Source organism: Terrapene carolina, unplaced genomic scaffold (assembly GCF_002925995.2).
Source record: "Terrapene carolina triunguis isolate 2854851 unplaced genomic scaffold, T_m_triunguis-2.0 Scaffold838, whole genome shotgun sequence".
Taxonomy (NCBI): Eukaryota; Metazoa; Chordata; order Testudines; family Emydidae; genus Terrapene; species Terrapene triunguis.
The window spans coordinates 5957321-5976617 of NW_020665189.1; the positions used below are offsets into that span (position 1 = coordinate 5957321).

General features: G+C 47.0%; 1 protein-coding gene across 2 annotated transcripts in view; it reads left to right on the plus strand.

Moving 5' to 3' along the window:
• The window catches only part of ECSCR (endothelial cell surface expressed chemotaxis and apoptosis regulator), a 41775-nt gene extending 22988 nt beyond the window's left edge, over window positions 1-18787 (plus strand). Inside the window, exons 2-9 of one of the 2 annotated variants that reach the window (XM_026660866.1) lie at window positions 203-247; window positions 5349-5390; window positions 6105-6155; window positions 14635-14748; window positions 15136-15234; window positions 16038-16074; window positions 17559-17655; window positions 18309-18787. In XM_026660866.1, the coding sequence (XP_026516651.1) occupies window positions 203-247; window positions 5349-5390; window positions 6105-6155; window positions 14635-14748; window positions 15136-15234; window positions 16038-16074; window positions 17559-17655; window positions 18309-18317 (494 nt within the window). In that variant the 3' untranslated portion in view covers window positions 18318-18787. The remainder of the gene's footprint in view (window positions 1-202; window positions 248-5348; window positions 5391-6104; window positions 6156-14634; window positions 14749-15135; window positions 15235-16037; window positions 16075-17558; window positions 17656-18308) is intronic. The other variant, XM_026660867.1, reaches the window with a different exon arrangement.
• The last annotated feature ends 510 nt before the right edge of the window (window positions 18788-19297 follow it).

Below are 19297 nucleotides of genomic sequence, written 5' to 3' on the forward strand. Positions count from 1 at the left end.
GTGTGTGTGTGTGTGTGTGTGTGTGTGTGTGTGTGTGTGTGTGTGTGTGTGTGTGTGTGTGTGTGTGTGTGTGTGTGTGTGTGTGTGTGTGTGCGTGCCAGAATGGCCTGAGGGGCTCTGCCAAAAGAAACCCCCTCCCTGCCAGCCTCAAGGAAAATACCAGCCCATTGTTTCATTGACAAGCTTCCATTTTCTCTTTCAGATGCTGAGACCATAACTGCATCTCTCACTAGAGGAGGCCCAGCAGGTAAAAAACAAATCATCCTAGGATCTCAGCCCCTCCCTCTTCGTATGTGTCGCTTAGAACAGCCACTGTAAACTTTAGAGAACAGCTGGGATTATGCTTTAGGATGAAATTCACCCCTGGCTGTAGGGGCAATGTAAGGTCCCCAGCATAGTGTGGTGCTTCTGCTATGCAAGGGGCAGGCACATGGAGGTGGACTGGCTCCCCCTCCATCCCTCCTCCCGCCCCCCACCTGTGGTGGAGCTGAGCTCAGCACCAACTCCACCAAGCTCACCATGTAGAGTGTGGGGAGGGATGGGGGCCACTGGGATCCCAACTGGAGGGGTGGAGAGTCTGTGAAAGAGCTACATTAATTGAACTGCCCCCACACACCCAGGTTGGGATGGGATCCACCCCCCTACCCCCACGTAGGTTCCTAGATACCACCTACTTACGCTGCCTTTGTGCTGGGGCATGGAAGGCATCACAGTGAAGAATCTGGCCCTCAGTTTGCAGACCTAGGGCCTGGCTTTCAAGGGAGTACAGTGCCCAGCAGCTCCCATTGCAACAGTCAGCATGCTGAGCGTGTCAGAAACCCTGGCCCTGGCTGTAGGTGATGGGCTCACCTGAAAATCCAGCACTAGGACCCAGATCCTCAGAGGGATTTAGGTGCCTAACTTTCATGGAAACCAATGTTAGGCACCTAAATACTTCTAAGGGTCTAGCTCTAAGAGCCAGGTTTGTTTAAGTATTTAGACACTGAGAGGTGCAGACAGGCACCCGTAGAACAAAGCGGGTTGTTTTCCCCAATTAATGCGGACGCTTTTGAAACTGCGGACCTTTAAAAACTCCACGCATGAAAACATGACCTTTTAGCCAATTAATCTGCAAGGGCGAGGGAAACTGGAGCTCTAAGGAGCGCAAGTCAGGTCCAGAAGTGGGACAAACTAAAATGAGCTTTGTCCAATGCAGGAGGAATGGGGACGCAGCGCTGGTGGGTGTTGGCTGTGCTGTGCATAAGGAAGTTTGCAAGGCCATTGGCTCTCTCTCAACAGCGGTGCAATCAGTTTTCCCACTACCTCACTCCAAATTCCCCTCCCCAGATGTTATCTCCCTGTTTACCATCAGAAATGTTGTATCTGGAAACCGGTGCTCTGGGGAACATTATCTGTAAAAAAATAATAATAATAATGGTGCCCCTGAGCTGCCTGGCTGGGGACTAATTCCTGTTGTTTCCCTTGTTTTGAGCTTCTGCTGCACATTTGAAAGCTGCTGTCACTTATCTAGACACCATCGAGTTAGGAGCAGTGGCTGCAAACTTGGACTCAGTATTGCCAACTCCATGCATTCAAAAATCATGGGTTAGGCTCCCCAAATTATGAGATTGGCTTTAAAATCATGAGATTTGAAACAACAACAACAATAATAATAATTAATAATAATAAACTTCTGGATTTATTTATCTGGCCTTTGATTTCTGAACTTTTAGAGGGCACTCAGCTTTTCTCTGTAACCGTGAGGACTAGAAAGTTACTTTTTTTTAAAAAATAGAAGCTGAGACCCTACCCTAATCACAGGATTCCAGGAGCTGGGGGTTGAAGGCAAACACCAAATAACACAAGATTCATGGTAAAATCGTGAGAGTTGGCAGGACTGGCTAGATGTGGGAAATGGTGCTTCTCACACATCCAGAATGGAGCTATCAGGTAGGAAGGACCGCTGGGTCAAGAGAAGAAAGGAAAAGGAATTGGAGTTACCAGAACACACTGTGTCTCCAGCTCCCTGTCCCACCCAGGCCCTAAAGCAGGGGTGGCCAGCCTGTGGCTCCGGAGCCACATGCGGCTCTTCAGAAGTTAATATGCAGCTCCTTGTGTAGGCACTGAGTCCAGGGCTGGAGCTACAGGCACCAACTTTCCAATGTGCCAGGGGGAGCTCACTGCTCAACCCCTGGCTCTGCCACAGGCCCTGCCCCAACTCCACCCCTTCCTGCACCCTACCCTCCCCTGAGCCTGCCGTGCCCTCGCTCCTCCCCCCAGAGTCTCCTGCACGCCACAAAACAGCTGATCGGGATGTGCGGGGAGGGAGGGGAAGGTGCTGATCGGCAGGGCTGCCAGTGGGTGGGAGGTGCTAGGAGCGGGGGGTGGGGGGAGAGCTGATGTGGGGGGCTGCTGACATATTACTGTGGCTCTTTGGCAATGTACATTGGTAAATTCTGGCTCCTTCTCAGGCTCAGGTTGGCCACCCCTGCCCTAAAGCATAGTGTGAGAGTTAAAGCTGAGCCAGGCAGAACTGGTGGGTGAGGGGCCCACTGGGGCAAAGACACCCACAATCTTGGGAGGTCTGGGCCCCGTGCGATACCTCCTGGCCCCACACTCCATCCACTACAATAAGTTTTTGAGAGGGTGGCTCTGAGACAGTTCCCTAAGCCCCTGGCCTCTTTGGGTATGTCTACACTGCAATTACACACATGTGTCTGGCCTGTGCTAGCTGACTTGGGCTAAGGGGCTGTTTAATTGTGGTGTGGATGTCTGGGCTAGGACCCCATGAGGGGGGAGGGTCCCAGAGTTTGGGTTGCAGCCTCAGACCAAAAGTCTACACCGCAATTCAACAGCCCCGCAGCCCAAGCCCCAGTCAGCTGTCACGGGCCAGCCACGGGTTTGTAATTGCAGTGGAGACATACCTTTAGTCTTCCCCTACAGCTCACGCTGTGGGAGCTAGCCCAGCCCCAAGGCTGCAGTAGGCATCCCAAAGCTGAGACAAAGGGGCCAGGAACCACAAAGAGCTGCTCAGGGAGTGGGGAGCTCTTTGGGAGCAAGGTGCTAATGTAGCTCTCAGAGCTCCCACCATAAACCCTTTGCATGCCAGTGGGGACCAAGTTCACAGCGCTTTACTGCTGTTGGCACAAGCAGCAGCATGAAAAATGCAGCTGCACTTAGGGTGACCAGATGTCCCGATTTTATAGGGACAGTCCCGATTTTTGGGTCTTTTTCTTCTATGGGCTCCTATTACCCCCCACCCCCTGTCCTGATTTTTCACACTAGCTGTCTGGTCACCCTAGCTGCACTGGATGCCCCCCTCCTCCCACTGCCACATCCACAGGCACTGAGACGGGTGCTTGGCTCCTTGGGAACCGCTTCTGTGTGCTGTGGGGGGGGGGGGGGGGAATTTCATTCCTGGAGAGAATGTGAAGGAAGAGAAGATGGATGCTTGTTCTCTAGCAGAGATGGGCCTGACCTGGATCTGTGCTCTCCCAGACTCGGGTGGGCATTGCTCTTGGGATTCCCAGTCAGGCCTGGCTCTGCTCTTCCATTGCCCCCAGGAGAACAGATTTGCCTGAAAGGTTTCTGCGCACACAGGGTAGGATCCCATTCTCCACCCCGTGTGGCAGATCTCAACTCCTCTGTCCCTTCTCACATGGAACTCTGGGAGGGTGGATCTGACAGCCAAATGTTGGCCTTACTTTGTTCCGGCCAGTCTAATCTGGTACGGAGACACTCCCTGGCCCCTCGAGAACAAGGGCTTAACCTCAGCTCAGCTTCCCCCTCCCTTTGCAACATTGCTCAGGAAAAGATCCATAACTTGGCTGCTGGGGAAAAGAGGGAATGCTAATGGGAAGGTGGGTTCCTCCCCTAAAGGCAGAGGGCTGGGTTGCATCATAGTCAGTGGGAATTTTGATGTTACTCTTTTTTGCTTGTGTTAACTACTGTTGATTTCCACTGAAGGACATCCTCCCTGGAGGACAAGCTCTTGCTTGACTGTCCCTGTGTTTTCTTTCTAATGGTTGCTCCACCATCATAGAGGTGGGCAATGTGATTGTGACAGCACAAAAGAGAGGCTTGGGAATTAGATTTCAGTAGTGTTAATGGAACCCGTCCTTGCCAGAACTGGTCAAGGACACGCAAGCTCTTCCCCAAATACTGAAATACTTTCCTCCCCCGGCCCTCCAAGGGGCTTTACTATGAAATGGTGCTGGTTTTCATATGCTTATTCCTGTCCCCTGAGGTTTATATTTTAATGAATTACTGGAAAGAAAGGATCTGAGAAGTTGCGATTGGAAAACTGCTGTTGTCATTTCATGTAATTAGGGACCAAGGTAATTCTGGCATCTGCAGTCCAGTCCAGAGATGAAAACTTTGAGGAGACGGGTAGATTTTTAAAGCGCCACGTGGGATGCCTAACTGCTTTTGAAAACCCCAGTAAGCACCAATCTGCATCTTTAGGTCCCTAAATATCTGACCCATGGTGGTGCTCAACAGCATTAAGATCCCAGTTTAACAAAGCACTTGAACATGTGCTTTAAGTATTGTCTCAGCTCCAGAAAACAGCTCAAATGGCCTTTCTCCACCAAGATAGAGCAACGGGCACTAGCTTATTACTGCACAATGCCAAGCATTGGAAACACACGAAGGAGCAGCACAAGAACAATAAGAGACCCACAGAAAACAAAGTTACTCTAAAATGAAGCACTGTTATACCCTCCTCTTGTAGCCCTGACCATTAGGAACCTGACTGATTATATTGTTATGTTATACGTACCTGTGGGCTTTGTTCTTGGGGGATGAATTCACCTCAGGGCAAAGGTGTGGCACAAGACCTAGGCACCACTTAAATGAATTTCAGCCTGAGTGAAATCATATCCGCACTTTTTGATTAAATAAAGAATAAAAATAATATAGATTCCAAGGGCAAAACATTGTCACCATCTAGTCTGACCTCCTGTAGCACACAGGCCAGAGACCTGCCTCCAAATAATTCCCAAAGCAGATCTTTTAGAAAAACTTCTAATCTTGATTTAAATATTGTTCGTGATGGAGCTTCCACCTCCACTCTGGATAAATTGTTCCAACGGTTAATTGCTCTCCCTGTTACCAATTTACACCTTACTACATATACATATAGCTCCTTAAACAATACGATCAACAGATGTCACACTCTGAACAGCTCATCACTTCTGACTATCTGCTGCTTTTGGGAAGTGGGATTAGGTGTCTTCTGAAGCCTGACCAGACAGAAGATGGGACGGGGGACACAATCCAAATGATTAGCAGAGAAAAACATGGGAAGTGGGGTAGCTTGACTCTCCAGTCATGACTCTCTACAAAATACCTCGGTCATGTCATTTCAGATACTACAGCCACGCCACGAATCACAGCCAGCGTCACAGCAGGTACAGTCAGCATCTCGATCCAGTTACAACATCCAGCGCTATCCGGTGGTGGTTTGAGAATGAATAGGGCCCAGATCCAACACAACCCGAGGGCCCCCTGCCTGCTGACGTGTCTCTGTCTTTCCTATGGGACTGCATTTCCTCTCCAATTCTGACTGCTGTGCAATACAACCTCTCCTCCCTCAGGTCTCTGGGGATAGAGGAAAGAGCAGACCCCTAACGGGGACATGAAGCATGGCTCCAGTCTGGCTCCTCCTCTCCAGGGTCTGTCTGCCCAGGAGCAATGGGTGGGAGGCTTGGCTTGGCTGCCTGCGGAGGGGAAGACTGCTAGCTGGGAGCAGAGTCAGCCAGGAGAAGAAGTGAGGCAGGAACGGGACCTACAAGTGGCTGTATGGTGGCCCTCCTGGCTCCCTGCCTTGCCAATTCTCCCCATTCCCCTCACTCCCTGGGGCAGCCCTCTGTGCTCTCTGGCAATGGGCCCCCTCCCAGTCTAGGGTCTGGACCTGCTCCTAGCCACATCAGCCTGTCTCGGGCCTGGTGATGGATGAAGTCCTCTTCAGTGCTGCTTCCTCCTCACCACATCAATCTCTGAACCCTATGCTGTGTGGAAGGCCCCTTCCCATCCACCCATCTCAGCCTGCCTTGGGCCCAGCAGGATGACACCTGCTGCTGGGGTGTGAGGGATCTAACTCCATCACTTTGCTCCTGTTTCAGGTATCGTTTCCTCACCATCGCCAGTCCCTGCAGGCCAGAACCACAGCTCAGGTAAAGTCGGGCAAAGGGGAAGAGCTTGAGGGAAACTACGGACATGTAGCCCATGTGGCACTGGATGCCAGCAGAACCCACAGAGCAGTGGTGAAGGGAGCTTCCTGGCTGGCATGTCCAGTAACTGGCCTGTGTTGTAGCTTGCTGGGCAGCTTTTGTGTTCAGCCAAGCGAAAACAGAAGCCATTTAGCAGGCAGGTGAGTGGGCCAGTTGTGGGTCTGCATTCGGGAGGCCTGTCTGCTATGGCCTGCTGAGTGCCTAACTTTGGTGCAGGTCTTGCTTTCAATGCTTACCTTCTCCTCCCCCAGGATTGAGGGTTTTTTTAATCCACCTGCTGGTTCACCATATGTATTGACTGTGAGCTCCTCAGGGCGTGAACTCGGTGTGAGTATGTGGGCCAGAGGGATACAGTGTCCCTGGTGTCTGGCCTGGGCCTCTAAATGCTACTGCAATAGAAATAATGATATCAATGGCGTCCTTCATTAGAAGAGGCTTCCCTGCACCACGCTCACTTTACAAAAATGAAGTTTGAGATTCACAGGTGTCACTTTTTCATTCAAACAAGCGATTAACAATGTGTGGTGCTTGACCCACAAGCCCCTCGTCACAACACCCCTGCTGGGTTGTTATCTCCATTTTACTGAGAGGGACATTGAACCAGAGACTCCCTGTGAGAGGTGGGACTAAACCCACGCTCCAGGCTCCCAGTCCCTGCTTTAATCCATTAGCCCATGCAGGTATGGCTAGTAGAGGGCTCCTGTGTCTAGTTCCATGGAAGCAGCTGTCAAATCACATTGCAAAGGATTGAAACAATGGATTTTCAAACGAAAAGTGCTCCCTTACCTTATTTTTGCTTTTCTGCCTTCTGGTTCCACTGAAACTGGCTCAGGGAGGCTGCTGCAGGTGGCTAGAAGTGAGGACTCCTTCCCAAGAGATGGGAGACAAAGGCTGTCAACAGAAAGCTACAAGCTTCAGTCTGCAAATATAAATCCATATGATAAGCAAGTCTGAATTCTTCCTATTTTGGGTCCACATGTTGCTATCTGGGTAGATTCCTCTGGAAAAATACTGCACCTTTTGTTTGAAAAATTCCTTTAAAGACATAATTTCCCCCCAAACAAGCAAACACAACATGATCCTAAATCAACCCCCTAGGTCTGAACATCCCTGATCTCTGAGAAAGATTGAATCTGAAATCAGATCTTAACGTCACAACTGGCTCCTATTTCTGCAATGGGCCAGACTATAACTCTATAGCTTTTATACAACACTTTGCATCCTTAGCTCTCAAAGCACTTTTGCAAAGAAGGTCAGTATTATTGCCATTTTACAGATGGAGAAACTGAGGAACAGGGAGGAAAGTGACTTTGACAATGTCACACAGAAAGCCAGTAGCCAAGCTGGGAATTAAACTCACGTCTCCTGACTCCTACTTCAGTGCCTTATCCACTAGGTCACACTGCCTAAACACTCTCAACCTGAGAAAGTTTTACTTCAGATTTAGATCCAGGGTGGACTTTTCAAAAGCACCAACGTAACTTAGGAGCACCAAGGATCAACACAACATGTGTTCCTAAGTCACTGAGGACTGGTCTAAGCTCAGAAGCTGCACCAACAAAATTCTGCTTTGTTCGGTGGATGCAGGTGTGTGTCTGCTCAGCTGTGCATCTGCTCTCCTGTCTGTCTCCTACCAAAATAACCATTATTGCGAAATAGCCATTCCCCTTTTCAGTGGTCAGTATCCTGACCTATGGGACTGAAACATGGCCCCTCACCGTCATCACTATTCAGATGAAGCATTATCTCCAAATGATCAAAAACATTAAATGGTTCGAAGTCAAGTCGGATTAAGAGATCCGACCTCTAACTAAACAAGTCCCGCTCTCTCAAACAGTCTCCCAATGCAATCGAATCTGTTATGGTCATTTGCGCCAAATGCCTCCCTGCAAGAATCATCTTTGACCCAATGAAAGCAGGATGGAAAAGACCCTTTAGAAGACATAAAATATGATCGTTGGATGTCGTCAGCCGCCACCTGTCTCTCACAGGCACCGTACCCCATGATGTGCCAGATTTAGGACAGAACTATGGATGCCATAACATGGCATAAAGCAGCTTTGCCTCTCCTGGAATTGAGACCTCCTCATCTATTATTGGGAGTGGACTACATCCACCCTGATCAAATTGGCACTGTCAACACTGGTTCTCCACTTGTGAGGTAACTCCCTTCTCTTAATGTGTCATTATATAATGCCTGCATCCGTAATTTTCACTCCATGCATCTGAAGAAGTGTTTTTACCCATGAAAGCTTATGCCCAAATAAATCTGTTAGTCTTTAAGGTGCCACCGGACTCCTTGTTGTTTTTGTGGATACAGACCAGGGGTGGGCAACCTATGGCATGCGTGCCAAAGGCGGCACGCGAGCTGATTTTCAGTGGCACTCACACTGCCCGGATCCTGGCTACCAGTCCAGGGGGCTCTGCATTTTAATTTAATTTTAAATGAAGCTTCTTAAACATTTTAAAAACCTTATTTACTTTACATATAACAATAGTTTAGTTATATATTATAGACTTATAGAAAGAGATCTTCTAAAAACGTTAAAATGTATTACTGGCACACGAAACCTTAAATTAGAGTGAATAAATGAAGACTCGGCACCCCCCTTCTGAAAGGTTGCCAACCCCTGATACAGACTAACACGGCTACCCCCTGATACTTGATAACGTGTTTGGAGGCTGCTGGGCTGTCCAAGACAGCATGACAACTAACTAACTAACTTTTTGGAGCAGCACAAGCCCCTTACTAGCAGAGTTATATCGACAGCTAGAACCAGTGCGGATGTCCACTGCTACATATAGCTATGCCGATAAAAGAAGTCCTCCCATTGCAATCCCACACTGCGCAACTCCTTTAGGCAGTGACCTGGCTGATAACCATTTTCAACTCTGCTGCTCATGGGTCAGAAACTCACCTGAGGACAGATTTACAAAGGGATTTCGGTACCTTAAGATGCAGATTGCTGTCTAGTGGGATTTTCAAAAGCACTTAAGTGGATACCTTTGTAACTCTGGCCCGTGGCTTTTACATGGCCACCATATACTTCACAGCCACACCTGTGGCACCAGCAAGTACATGAGAGAGCATCACTCCTTTCCGATGGGAAAAGTAATTGCATTCCGGTGCAGCATGGGCCAGAAAGGAGGTCAGCAAGCCCCTTAGATTGTGGGGATCCCCAGGATCCTCTGGGCCACTCCTTCTAAAAGAAGAGTTCCAATTTGCAAAAACCCGCTGCAAGCCTTCTTGTCATCTAATGCATGGAGGGAGAGGGGAATTCAGCATGGCTCCTATTTATCAATCCATGCCTATTCAGCAAAATACTTGCACATGTGCTTAAAGTTAAGCATGTGCTTAAATGCTTTGCTGAACTGGAGCCTAAAGGAGAAATACTTTAAAGCTGTTTCCCCTGCATTTCTTTCCCACCTGACAGTGAGGAGGATTGTCAGCAACAAACACCTGCGAAGTCATGTGATGCTGCTTCAACTTTCCTTGCAGGGATTTGTGCGCAGCTTTATTTTTCTGCCTCGTTCTGCACAGGGTTCATGCCCCAACGTTTTGCTTAGAGTGTCACGTTCAAGTGGACCCCCCAAAACTCAAAGCAAACTGCAAAGGTGAATTTCTGTAGCTGCTCTTGAGCCATCCAAGCATAAAGGAAGTGAAACACATAAGCCAGCGTGTGTCGGAAAGCAAACAATTGTGTGTGGGGGTGATGGGTATTTCTAGGCCAGTACAAACCTCTTTATTTTAAAAATTGAGAAAAAGGAAAAGGTGCAATATGAGCTGGAACTCCTGCCTTCTAGCCCAAGAGTTGTGTTTGCCTCAACACACCTGAGCAATAAGATTTCTGGCTACTGCTAAAGTTACAGTACTGCAGGCGCTCTGTTCCCTCAAGCAGAACTAGAAGCAGTTTCCTTGGCTGTTCAATGCTATGCTCTTTTTAACAGATTACCCATAACTCCCAGGAGGCCTGAGGACTTCCTGGGAAGGGTACTGCCTTTAGCTGAGCTGTTTCTAAACGAACACGGGTGATGAGAGCTAATTAAAAATAACCCTGCATTTATTCCACAGCTTCAAATGTGTTGACTTTAATTACACCAACTCCCAGGCTCTCAAAGCAGACCACAAAAGGCCATCTGTCTGGCCCAGCTGAGGGAAAATCAAAATCGGCATCAACATCAGCTGCAGTTGTTAAGTGCCTGCCGTGTTCCTAGCACAGTACGGTACACTTCATTGTAGTGACACTGAGACTTTGCACACACAGGCTATGTCTACACTGCAAGTGAAGGGTGATTGTAGCACAGGTTGGCATATCGGTGCTAGCTTTAATCTAGCTAGCAGGGTAACACCAAAAAGATGCACTCTGGTTGCTACACTAACATATCTACACTGCGCTACATGCCAAGTGTGCTACAATCTCACCTTCACTTGCAGTGTAGACATACACAGAGTGTTAGATTGTGCAACCCATCCTCCTGTCAACGAGTGCTTCCTTATACAAGTGATGCCAGGAAGACTATGTAGGTAAAGGCCAAATTGTTGCATGCCCAGCACCCAGTGCACTGAGCCATTTGGAATAGCAGGCTCTAAGTGCTCACCAACAGGAGTATGAGCCGTCCAGTCTGGCTCATAGGCTGTGTAGGAACTTCTCAAACTCTTCATGAAGTTTCACACAACTTTCTCCTGTATGACTGTTGGGTTAGGCAGAAGAGTTATAGAATCAAAGAGCCATACGATTAGAAGGGACCGCAAGGGTCATCTAGACTAACACCCTGCCAAGATGCAGGATGTGTTGTGTCTAAACCATCCAAAACAGATGGCTATCCAGCCTCCTTTTGAAAACCTCCAGTGAAGGAGCTTCCATGACCTCCCTAGGCAGTCTGTTCCATTGTCCTATTGTTCTTAGAGTTAGGAAGCTTTTCCTGAGATTTAATCTAAATCTGCTGTGCTGTAGTTTGAACCCCTTGCCTCTTGTCCTGCCCTCTACGGTAAGAGAGCTATGACTTTTCTCCATCTTTTATATGGCCGCCTTTCAAGTATTTGAAGACCACTATCATGTCCCCCCTTATTCTCCTCTTTTCCTTCAGCCTTTGCTTATATGGCTTGCATTCCATCCCCCTGATCATCTCCCTTGCCTCTGGATCCTTTCCAGTTTGGCTATATCCTTTTTATACATTAGTGACCAAAACTGGACACAGTCCTCCAGACAGGGCCTAACCAGCGCCGAGTAGAGCACTGAGTCTTTAGTTTAACATCTCAGCCAGTATCTCTGATGATTGCACAGGTAAGCTAATGCATGCCATAGATGGTTTATTGGCAGGCTATCTGATTTTGTTGGGCAGGGATGAGGAAGAGACAGTGCTTAATTTGTAATGAAAGAGGTGTGGACGCTCAAGCAATTTTTTTACTTTCATAAAAGAAGCAGGAAAACCCAGAGTGCCGGGGCTATGAACTGCCAAGCTAGAGGTGCCAGGACTATGAACTGCCAAGCCTAGAGGTGCCAAGGCTCAGCCCGAGCAAGCCCTTGCACAAATTAAGCACTGGGAAGAGACTTTGTGGTTAAATTCAGGTTGAAAAAAAAATCGTCTGAGAGAATGCAGTAACAACTGCAGGGTTTTTTCCAGCTTGCAGTGTTATCTTGTGAGCTGAATTTTGGGGGAGATTTCAGTGAAAGCAACAGTTTCCCCAAGGAACTTTAAAAAACAAAGGGCAGCCCTATAGTTGACTCCCCTGCACTGACATGCATTGTCTGGTGCATCTTCAGACTACATTCTCCCACACTGCTGCATTCAGAGTCTGCACTAATTTGTTTACAACCTTGGCATTCAGCGTGGCTGGGTGGGGGCTGTGGCACTGCAGAGGCTCAGAAAGCTCTTTGGGGTGGAGGGTGGTGGCTGCTAGCCAGCCAAAGGGGTGGAATTTTCAAAAGCACCTCAATTGACTTATGATCCCCTGGCTCCTGGAAGATCAATGGGGCTTGTGCTCTTAGTCACATACAGTTATGAAAACACCCCCCTACACACACACACCCAAGGCCTTTTGTTGGTGAGCTGGCAAACAGCCAGCATTAAAGTCAAGCCTTCTGATCAGTCAGCAACACAAATATCCTGGGCAAACGGCTTAGGTGAGTTTCTGATCAGTCACAGGGGAATTTTTAATTCCCTGTTTTCACGTGGTTTCTATCTAACTTCAAAGCATGGAATAGGGGGTGGGGTACAACCACAGTAGGGGTTTTGTTTTGTTTGGGGGGAAGGTGTTAAGCCTAAAAACAAAGCCCTTTTTCACTGGTTGCCACCGTGGTTAGGGAAAACCAACATTTCCCTCCAGCTTGGTGTATAATTCTTTTAATTGCTACAAACTGTCCATTGACAAGTCTCATGTCTTGTGTTTTCCTCATCCAGATCCAGGGGAATTGGGAGCACAGGCTGTGTCCCTTTATATAACAGCTTTTAATTTAAACAAGAATTCATTGCAACTGAACTAGTTGGTTTACGGGGTCCAGGTGCTCTAAATGTAGTCCGACCTTGGAGTTCTGCTATCCGTAACACCTGGAATAAACGGGGGTGTCATCCCAGCAGTCAATATAGACCAGATGACAAAATCCAACCAATGCACCCTGACTGGACTGTGTCTGAGTGTGAAAAGAATGACCTCACTTTGAGAGTAAAATGCCCCCTGTAATGTCTTGGAAAGACCCTTGCCATGCTTCTGACATAGGCCCTAATCCTGCAGTCTCTTCCAAGCAAGATTCCTGTAGACTTCAGGGAGAGTTCTCCTGGAGTAAAGGCTAGATCCAGCACTGAAGTCAGTGGAAAGACTCCAGTTAAATTCAGTGGGAGTTGGATTGAGCTCTAAATCCTGAGTTCGGGCTTTGAACCCAAGACTGTGGAACAACCAAAGTCCACCCCCGCCCCCACAAGAGTCCATTCCAGATTTTACACAAGTCCCAGTGCATGCAGTGTAAGTTAGTTCTATCTATGTAGATGTTTGTGCTCAGTAAAGCTAATAGTTCTTTAGGGTATCACAGAGCCTGGTATTTAATTTGAATCCTGCTTTATGTAAAAGATCAGTGCAGCTTTAACTATGGAGTTGCTACTGATATTTCCATCATTCCAGGCTTTTGGTGTGGGATCTAACATTTCCCAAATACTAAGTACCCAAGCCAGGCTAAACAAGCAGTGTAGCAAAGAAAGTCCTATAAGACAGTTGTCTAGTGACCATGGATAAATTAGAAGATGCAGTATTTCAGCACAAGGCAAACAACTTGATGATTAATAGAACAATTGTACAGCAACATTTGCAATCTGGATAATCCCATTACCAGTTATGTTCCTCCGGCACAGTTCTACTCTGGGAGGCAGCTGTTGAAGGCTGCTTGAAAATTTCGGTCAAAAAGAAGGCGTGATTTTTTGGTGGGGGTTTTTTGGGGGGGGGAGGGGGAGGGAGGGTGTTGGGAAATGTGTTTTGTCTACATTGAAATTTTCCATGGGTAAATGTCAGTTGGCATTAAAAATTTCCCTTTTCCAAAGTGACATTTTGAACCAAAACGTTTCCATTCAAATTGACATTTTATTTCAATTGAGAATGTCAACATTTTTCATTTCAACACTTCCAAATGGAAGTTTTTCAGAATTTTTCATTCCGTGAACATTTTTGATACTCCATTTTTTTGGTCCTGATTTGGACAAAAACAAATGTTGAAATATTGGAATGTTCCACAGGACAAAAATTCCATTTTCTGACCAGCTCCTTTGGTTTCCACTTGGAAAATCTGTTTGTGCTCCAGTGTAGAAGCCCAAAGACGGTGTTACAACCCTTTGCGCAGCATATCCTGGATTGGTGCCATTACATCACTGTCTCTCAAAGCCATTGCCATAAGCAGAGGCAGAGAGCTGTGCCAGGAGCTAACCAGTGTGTCTGATAGTTCCCATATACTCTCTGGCAAACCTGAAAACACCACAGAAGTTTCCCTTCCTTGGGATGAACTGTTCAGGCGTGAAGGGCGGTTGGTTGAGCTAGGCAGGAAAGCTGGTTCTCTGAGAGGAATGCTGGTCTTGTGGCTAAAGCACACAAATGGAAATCGGGAAGTGTGGGCTCTATACTTGGCTCTTGCTGCAGTCGTGTCATGCTGCAAATCCCTCGGCCTCTCTGTGCCGGCTGTAAAATGGTAGATCATGAGCATTCACTCATCCATGTGGATCTTTTGATGAAAAGGGGCACAGAAGTGCAAAATACGGTCCTGCTCTCATTGAGGCCAATGGGAATTTTGCATTGATTTCACTGGGAGCAGCTCAGTCTCTCTCTGCAGTAAGGCTAAACGCTCTTTGGGGGAATGGAGGCACCTTGCCAATGTGGCCTCAGAATTACGTTCTCCCCGGATTCTGAGTAGAAAGTCTTTAGGTAAAACTACCTTTTCCACAGGCGCTTCGAAACAAGTGACCTCTACAACCATCGCCTCTGCCTGGAGCACAGGATCTTCCCTCTCAGACCCTGCCCCGACGGAGGAAAAATCGGCTCTGACGATGGCAGCGTTTGGTAAGGGCCTGTCTTTTGGTGATTCGGAGGCGAAGCTTGGTGATGCAGTTGGTTTCAACCTTGGTAGGATTATACCAGGAGTAAACTCAGCCTTTTGGGTTAAAGGTTTATTGGAAGTCAAGATGTATTGTCATTTGAGGAAAATACCACTCAAGACAAAAGAGCAAGAGGTTTCTCATTCTAGTGAATATCACCTCTCTGGTCAATACATTTTGATGTTCATTACAACAGAAATAAAAATCTGCTTAATGTTTTTCCTTAAGGATGCAACCCAAGTCCCATAGAAGTCAACAGGGCTAACTCATTGACTTCAGTAGGAGTTAGACTGGGCCCCAGACAGACCTGTTACATTATCATTGACTAATTATTCTTTTCTCCATTGCTCAGGTGTCATCAGCTTCATAGTCATTCTGGTAGTTGTTGTTATCGTCCTGGCCAGCGTGGTCAGTCTGAAATTCAAGTGTAACCGTTCCAAAGATGCAGAAGGTATTTGTATATGCTTGTGTGGTTACAGTCATTCCAGAAGTGCTATAAGGGGTTGTATCCAGAGCTAAATGGCATTTCTGGTCCAGATCCCTGTTTTCAGTCACAGATGGGCTTCAGAACTGGGCCCATGTAATTTTGGTATAAAAATCCTTTGTAGGCCGAAACTCTCCATGTTTGGTCTCATCCTGAAATTATTCCTTTCCCTCTTCCCCTTTACACCCACTAATTAGCAAAAAAAACTTGATCTGGCCACTTTGAGTAGAGGCGGAGGGGAATGAGCTTAAGATGCTTTTATTAAAAATGACTTTGTCCAGTGATGACCTCCCAAAATCCTAATAACCGATTCCCTACCGGGTCCTCGGCAGCACTTTGGCAGTGGGGGTGTCTTTGCTCCGGGTTTTCGGCGGCACTTCAGCGGCGGGTCCTTCAGACCCGGAGCGAGTGAAGGACCTGCACATTGCATTAGCACAGATTTTTGCACTGAATAGTAAGATTTCCTGGTGAAGCCTATATTCCAGCTCAAGCACTGTCCACTAGGGGGCAAAGCAGCTCAACTGACAGGACACTCTATGTTAGCCAAAAGGCTTAAAAGAAACAAGTAAGGCAAACATCAGCACTGTATTCAGCTCACTCAGCTTTATACAGTTTTCTCTAATCAGGGCTGAAATACCTGGCAAGGCTTTACATTCCATTGATTGCCATTTACAACACCACTGGGGTCATTCTGAATAAATCTCGCTTTGCTCATTGATAGATTTTTTTTTTCACCCAGCACCAACTTTTTTTTTTTTTTTCCCCAACAGATAAACAGAAGCCGGGGAGCTCCGTGGTATCTGAAAGGTGAGGCTGCTCGGCAATCACGGCTTTCTTCATGGCCCACTATGAAGGATCAGGGATTAGTATCATTTATTCGTATTGCCATAGCACCTGCGAGCTCCAGGCATGGACTAGGACCGATCTCCTTTTTTTTTCAAAACTCGCTCTAGCAAGGGGAGGGAAATGTTTAGTGCATTTGGGGTGCAGGGGAATGTCATGACATTTCTTTGGGATAGGTGAAAAGTGACACTGAGCCTGATCCTGCCCCCAGCAGAGTTAGTGGAAAAACTGGATCTCAAGCCACGTATTTGGGTACCGAATTTCTGAGATGCATTGAAGCCAGTGGGGGGCACAGCACCTTCAGGAAATCAGCCTACTTATATTTAGGTACCTAACTATGTACTTAGATTCCTAAGTTTAGCCCCCAGATTTGAAAGTGCCTTCACTGAGACAGGAGTGGTCCCAAAGACCAAGTTTATATGACACGCCCCATTACCACAGTATCTGAGCACCTTGCACTCTTTAAGGTATTTACTCCCAATTTACAAATGAGGGACTGAGAGGCTAAGGGTCTTGCCCAAGGTCACTCAGAAAGTCGGTGGCAGGGAATTAACTCAGGTCTCCCCAGTCATAGGCTGGTGCCGCAGTCACTAGACCACCCTTCTCTAAACTGTCTGACAATCCAATATGAATCAACAGAGTAAAGGGAAAGGATGCCTCTTCCTGACTCGCTTTTTTCACACTCCTCCACAACACAAACGGTAGTAATACCCCTGAATGCTGCTGGTACTTTAAAACAATATGTTCCTGGACCTTGTTTGTACAACACAATCAGTACCTAGTGATTGCCAGAGCCCTGGAGGCTGAACTCCGCTATGTAGCCCCAGAACAGACACAGCATGAGCAACAGTCAGTGCAAGACTCCCCATGCCTAGCAATGTGTTCAACCATGATGTTGAAGGACCACATAGTGAAAGGGTAATTCAGGCGCTCTATCCATTGTGTCGGCCTCTTCACGGAGTCTGCCAACAACAGTACTAATTGTGCTGATAGATTTGTTACATGAACATTTATCTACTTAAGAATTGGTCTGAAACCACAACTTGTTTCCCAGAGACCACTGAGGAGACATCGGATGAGAAGAACTTTCATTTATACCAGTAGAGATGGGTCAGAACCAGAACAATGATTCCAAGTTCAGATCCAAATTTCACAGGACTGTGCTGTCTCTCACTGATCCAGTTTGGATCCATTAATCCAGAAGCCTCCTACCCATAACTATGGGGAGTGCCAGATCCAGATTTGAATTCTATAGCTTGAGCTCCTCTCTCTTCGTGGATTGGAAATGAACCAGCAACCAAGAGGGGGAAAGCTCTAGCAGCTATTCCTGGTCCACTGAGCCATCCTTTTCCCTAGCCTTGTCTGATTGTGATGAGAAACCTCTCCTCTTATGACAGTTGCTTTAATTTTCCAAAGACAATAATTGGCCTGCACCTTCTCTTGTTTAGCAGTTGCTCTCCTGCTACAGCCAAGGACAGCATCACTCTGATCTCCATGAAGAACTTAAGCATGAACAACAGTACAAGTTACCCCTCTTCGGAAAAGGTTTCTCTTTCTAGCCTCACATTTTAGAGAATTGCTTAGGATATTGTTTCTCTCCTTGGGGAGAAGATCCCTTTGCTTTCTTAATCCATCGGAAAGGTGGTAATAAACAGGTCCATGCAAACTTCCAGAGGTCTGAGTTGGTTCAGAAGAGCATGGAAGAATTTGGGTGCTTATCCAAAGCTTACCTGAACTACCTGAGTCCTTTGAAGCACCATTGGCATGTACCATCTGTCTTTGTAGGTATAAGTGAGGGTTACATTGCCATCTAGTGGCCAGCTGACAACACACTGGGAAGGGACTACCACTATGGGCTAAAAAAGTTCTTCTTTAGCTGGAGGTAGAGACCTATGTTTGAGAGATCAGGGACCACTGTTCTCCTCCCAGCTCCCACTGTGGGTATGATGTGCTGTGATTGGTGTTTGCAGTACATGGTTTCATTAACATTAATTCCCTTCCCCACACACACACAGCTGGACCATCACTTCCCTAGAGGTTACTATTTGACACCTAGTCTAGCATTTGGGATTGTTGGAGGGATGGCCAAGAGTTCCCAAGTGGCTCTCCAAGGGTTAGTCCCTGGGGGGATACTTTGCTTGTTTTCTTTTGTCTGCCAAGAAAGCCTACTGATGCATCATGTTTTGGTTCTTTTGTAGGTGTTATGAAGACAGGGACATGACAGGAGCCATGAGGAAACACTACTAGCTAATCAGCACTGACTTTCTATTTTGGCAGGGGGAGGCATTTCCTTTATAAGTTATTACATCCCTTCCAATCAATATATTTACTCTAAAATCAAGCTCAGTAACCCCATGTGGGTCATAAGAGTTTTCTCCAGCTGGAGCCAGCCTCTCATAATGTTTGATGTTCTAACTATATTTCTGATAGGCACACAAACTTTCAGTGTGTTCTAGCAGCTCCTAGGGGGAGGAGAGCCAAACCTACAACTTCACCGATGACATAGACCACTCCCTTAATGACCCTTTGGCATCTGTGCCAGACAATCATTGGCTTGCCCCACAGCTGATCACAAACATCCCAGTTCAGCTTTGCACTGAAAGGCATGATCCAAAGCCCATTGAAACAAACAAAAAGACTCCCATTAACTTCAGCAGGCATGGATCAGGCCTGAAGTCAATAGGACTTCAGCAAATGCTTAAGTGCTTTGCTGAATTGAGGCATAATTGCTGATAGTCCCTCTCCGTGCCTCAGTTTTCCTATCTAAAGCAGGAATGATATTTACCTACCTCCCAAGGGTGTTGTGAGGCTACATTAATTAATGCCTGGAAAGCAGTTGGAGGTCCATGAATGAAAGCTGCTGGAGAAGTGCAAAGTATTTTAATTATCATTTCTATGAATTAAACTTCAGCCAGTCAGACATGTTCCTATGACTACAGTATGCTCCCTGCAGGGAATATCCATAACCCTTCCTTGATGGCAAATGTGGCCTCTGAGTATATGATGCTTCCAACAGGCCTGTGCTCTGATCCCTTCTGAATGGGGACAGCAACATCTGTCAGATGAAATGATTCAATTACTTGGAATAACAGAAGTAAAGTCACTTTAACAGAATGCAGCCCTTTATTTTCTGCCAGTCTTTGGTTCCTAACTAACAGCCCCAACGAGCCACCATGCTTAAAAAAAA